Here is a 4521-nt window from a genome sequence, read left to right as displayed (position 1 = left end):
ATTTCCCCCTGTTGGAGATCACATGACTCTGCTGGCATAGAAAGTAGGAGTCCTGGTGGTAGGGCAGATGCAGCATCAGGGTCCAGAGCTAGGGGGGAAATCTACAACAAACCACAGACACAGCTGATGCTGCTGACGGCCCTCCAGGCTCCCACCGCGCTGGGGGGAGACCCTGACCCTGACCCTGACCCTGCCAGCAGGTCAGCTACAACACAGGTGTGTTCACAGAGACGGGAGAGAGACAGGCTGGCAGGTACCAGGGGCTGGCAGGTACCTGGGGTTGGCAGGTACCTGGGGTTGGCAGGTACCAGGAGCTGGCAGGGAGGAGGGGCTGGCAGGGAGGAGGTGCTGGCAGGGAGGAGGTGCTGGCAAGGAGGAGGGGCTGGCAGGTACCAGCAGTTGGCAGGGAGGAGGGGCTGGCAGGGAGGAGAGACTGACTGCTAGATTGCAGCCCTGGCAGGGAGTTCTACAGACAGACAGACAGACAGACAGACAGACAGACAGACAGACAGACAGACAGACAGGCTTCCCTACAGACAAGCGAGACAGACAGACAGTTCTACAGACAGACAGTTCTACAGACAGAGGCCACGTGGAGTGCCTTGAAAGGCACAAAACAAATAAAATGTGTAATTGTATGTACATTAAAAAGTAGTTCAACCATTCAATCTGTGTTTCAACGTCATGAATTCTACTATTCGCTCAACAAAAAAAGCTCTTTGAAATTCTTAGACACTTTGGTCGCACAAAAAAATACTTTCAATCCCACTGATTAAGATGGTCTGTTAACATTACAAGAAGACCCTCTATAATAATAATAATACGCTATTCTTCAATTTCTCTAAATATCTCTTACACATTATTTTCTTCTTTACTGGGGCTTGGTTGGGGAAACGGTAAACATGGACGGGACAGGTACCCTTGAGAGGAGCAGCCGTTCCCTCTCCTCCTCCTCGGCTCGGTGGAACATCTCTACACAAACATGATGACATCACAGGACGTGCATCTGGCCGGTGCCCAATGAGAACGGACGGATGGGAGCAGAGGAGGAACCCCATTGGGTGAAACAGCTGCCACTCCATCAATTCTGTCCACTCCACTCTCCTCCCGCCCGCCCTCCCTCCCTCCCTCCCTCCCCCCTCCCTCCCTGTGGCTGGTGTGGTGGCCACGGCGGTGCCGGGGCCCGGGGGTCCAGGGGCCCGGGGGTCCGGTTCAGAGAGTTCTGGGGGGGAGCTGGGCTCTGTACATGCCGGCCAGCGCCTTGGCGGCGCTCTGGATCATGTGACGGCGGGACATGCCGGTGAAGGCCTGGTGCCAGTCAGTCCGACTCACGTTGGGGACGCTCCGCTCCAGAACCTCCCCCACCGTCACCTGCAGGCCGGACCACCGCAGGCTGTAGTCAGGGGGGGTCAGGGACATGGCCTGGGGGGGGGGGTGGTCTGTTAGAACATCACATTTTTGTTTTATTTACATTTCACACACATACACACATACACACATACACAGTAAGATGGCGCCGCCGTTGTGAGAGCTCCGCAGAGGATGTGCGTTTTTTTTAGCTTTTATGTGTTTTCTAAATTCTCTCATTGTGAGAAACTCACTGGCACTGACATCCTACGACAAGGACACACTTCTACATTTAAACTACAACTTAAGACCAAGTATTTTGGATAATTATTCTATCGACACGGCGTGGCCGGCGGAGATCAGAAGGACCCCCCACGATAACAACAATGGGAGCGCGCCAAAAAAGAGGAGGAAACACCGGGGAAAGCGGGGAGGCATTCGGAACCGGCTGAGAGCTCAGGCCCACCGTCCACCTCTGCCCAGCATACTTCTTGCTGATGTCCAGTCTCTGGAGAACAAGATGGATGATCTAAGGGCGAGGATTACTTTCCAGCGAGACGTAAGAGACTGTAACATCCTTTGTCTAACAGAGACATGGCTTACCTCGTTGGTACTGGACCGAGTCATCTGCCCTTCCGAGTCCTTCTCTGTTTTCCGGGCGGATAGAACGGAGGAGTCCGGCAAATCCAAGGGTGGTGGAGTTTGTTTCATGACCAACAACAACTGGTGTAACCCTAACAACGTGACGACGCTTTCTCAGTCCTGCTCGGCTGACCTGGAGCATCTGACCATCTCATGCCGCCCATTCTACCTTCCCCGGGAGTTCAGCTCAGTCATCATCACGGCCGTCTACATTCACCACAGGCCAACACCGAGGCAGCGCTATCGACCCTACATGATACGCTGTGCCGGCATCAGAGCAACCACCCTGAGGCGGCGATGATAGTAACAGGTGATTTCAATCGGGCTAACCTTAAAAAAGTTATGCCTAACTTCCGTCAACACATCAAGTGTGCCACCAGGGGAGATAGAACTTTGGACCATTGTTACACTCAGTTTAAGAATGGGTACAAAGCTGTTTCCCACCCTCCCTTTGGGAAATCAGATCACTGCGCCATTCTGTTGATGCCTGTTTACAAACAGAGGATCCAACAGGTAGCGGTCGTGAAAAGGGAGGGAAAGCGGTGGTCCGACCAATCAGAGGCCGCGCTACAAGACGCGCTGAGTGACGTCGACTGGGATATGTTTCAATCAAGTTCCAGCGATGTCAGCGAGTTTACAGAGACTGTCTTGGATTTTATCTCTACACTAGCCGATAACATCGTACCAACAACAACGGTGAAGATCTACCCCAACCAGAAACCCTGGGTCGACAGTTCCATCCGTGCCGCTCTGAGGGCTCGCACCGCCGCTTACAACTCCGGGCTGGCATCCGGCAGCATGGAGGAGTATAAAGCGGAGTCCTACAAACTGCGGAGGGCGGTGAAAGCCGCCAAGAGGAGATACGCAGACAGAATGCAGGCGCAGATGGAGAGCAACGACACCAGGGGACTATGGCGAGGACTACGATCCATTACGGATTACCGGCACACACCCTCCTCAACCGGAAGTGCAGATGCCTCCCTAGCCAAAGACCTGAACTCTTTTTATGCACGGTTTGAGGCTGGCAACACCACCGCTAGCGCGCCGGCTAACAACAACAACGTCAGAGTGCTGGCTAGCGCGACTGATGGGAGTTCACACGCTGGGGCAGAGCAAGCACTCTCCGTGACGGAACACGACGTGAGGAGGGCTCTGCTGAAGGTGAATACAAGGAAAGCTGCTGGCCCAGATGGCATACCTGGGAGAGTACTCAAGACCTGTGCTAACCAGCTAGCTCCTGTGTTCACTACCATATTCAACCTCTCACTGGCTAATTCAGTAGTTCCCACCTGTTTTAAAAGATCATCTATCGTCCCTGTGCCCAAGATCACCTCCCCAGCCTGCTTAAATGACTACAGACCCGTGGCTCTAACCTCAGTGGTCATGAAGTGCTTCGAGAGGCTGATTAAGGAATACATCTGCTCCTCCCTCCCTCCGACCCTGGACCCACTGCAGTTCGCATATAGACCTAACAGATCTACAGACGATGCAGTTTCCCAGGTCCTCCACACCACTCTCTCTCACCTTGACAGGCAGAAGGGGGGCTATGTGAGAATGCTGTTTATAGACTACAGCTCAGCGTTCAACACCATAGTCCCCACCAGACTGGCTGATAAGATGATTGGTCTAGGACTGAACATTCCCCTGTGTGCCTGGATCCTGGACTTTCTGACGGCCAGGCCACAGGTGGTCAGGGTGGGTAGACACACCTCCAGCTCACTCACACTGAGCACAGGGTCCCCCCAGGGCTGTGTCCTTAGTCCCCTCCTCTACTCCCTGTACACCCACGACTGTGTGGCTAAGTCCAGCGAAAACTCCATCATCAAGTTTGCGGACGACACAGTCGTGGTGGGGCTGATCTCAGACAATGAGGAAGCCTACCTGGACGAGGAGGCGGACCTGTCACTCTGGTGTCAGGAGAACAGTCTCATCCTGAATGTCTCCAAGACAAAAGAGCTGATTGTGGACTTCGGGAGAGCACAACAACTAAGGGCCTACACACCGCTGGACATCGGAGGGACTGCTGTGGACAGGGTGAGCAGTTTTAAATACCTGGGAGTCCACATCTCAGAAGACCTGACCTGGACTACCCACATCAGTTCTCTGGTGGGAAAGGCAAGGCAACGCCTGTTCCATCTCAGGCAGCTGAGGAAATTCAGAGTCTCCTGGAGGATCCTTCAGTCCTTCTACTCTGGAGCTGTGGAGAGCATCCTGGCTGGCAACATCACCGTCTGGTACAGTAACAGCACGACCCAGGACAGGCGAGCTCTGCAAACGGTGGTACGCCTGGCAGAAAAAACCATGGGAGCTCCAACCCCCCCTCTCCATGTCCTGTACACCAGGAGGTGTAGGACCAGAGCCTACAGGATTATGAAGGACCCTCACCACCCGAAACATGGACTGTTCCAGCCGCTGCGGTCAGGAAAACGCCTCCGCTGTCATGCAGCAAGAACAGAGAGGCTAAGGCTGAGTTTCTTCCCCCACGCCATCAGAATCATCAACGATGACCCCACCAGTGCCCCCCTCAAGTCA

The 4521-nt window shown here is 54.1% G+C and overlaps 1 protein-coding gene across 1 annotated transcript in view; it reads right to left on the bottom strand.

Moving 5' to 3' along the window:
* Positions 1-1147: 1147 nt before the first annotated feature.
* Positions 1148-4521, bottom strand: part of prrc1 (proline-rich coiled-coil 1) — a 6115-nt gene continuing 2741 nt past the window's right edge. Inside the window, exon 5 of the mRNA XM_083697681.1 lies at positions 1148-1422. Within this exon, the coding sequence (XP_083553807.1) occupies positions 1213-1422 (210 nt within the window). The 3' untranslated portion in view covers positions 1148-1212. The remainder of the gene's footprint in view (positions 1423-4521) is intronic.

The sequence above is a fragment of the Argentina silus genome, assembly GCF_951799395.1.
Source record: "Argentina silus genome assembly, contig: scaffold_431, whole genome shotgun sequence".
Lineage (NCBI taxonomy): Eukaryota > Metazoa > Chordata > Actinopteri > Argentiniformes > Argentinidae > Argentina > Argentina silus.
Note: the sequence above shows the minus strand (reverse complement) of the source record. Positions and strands in the feature narration are given on the sequence as shown.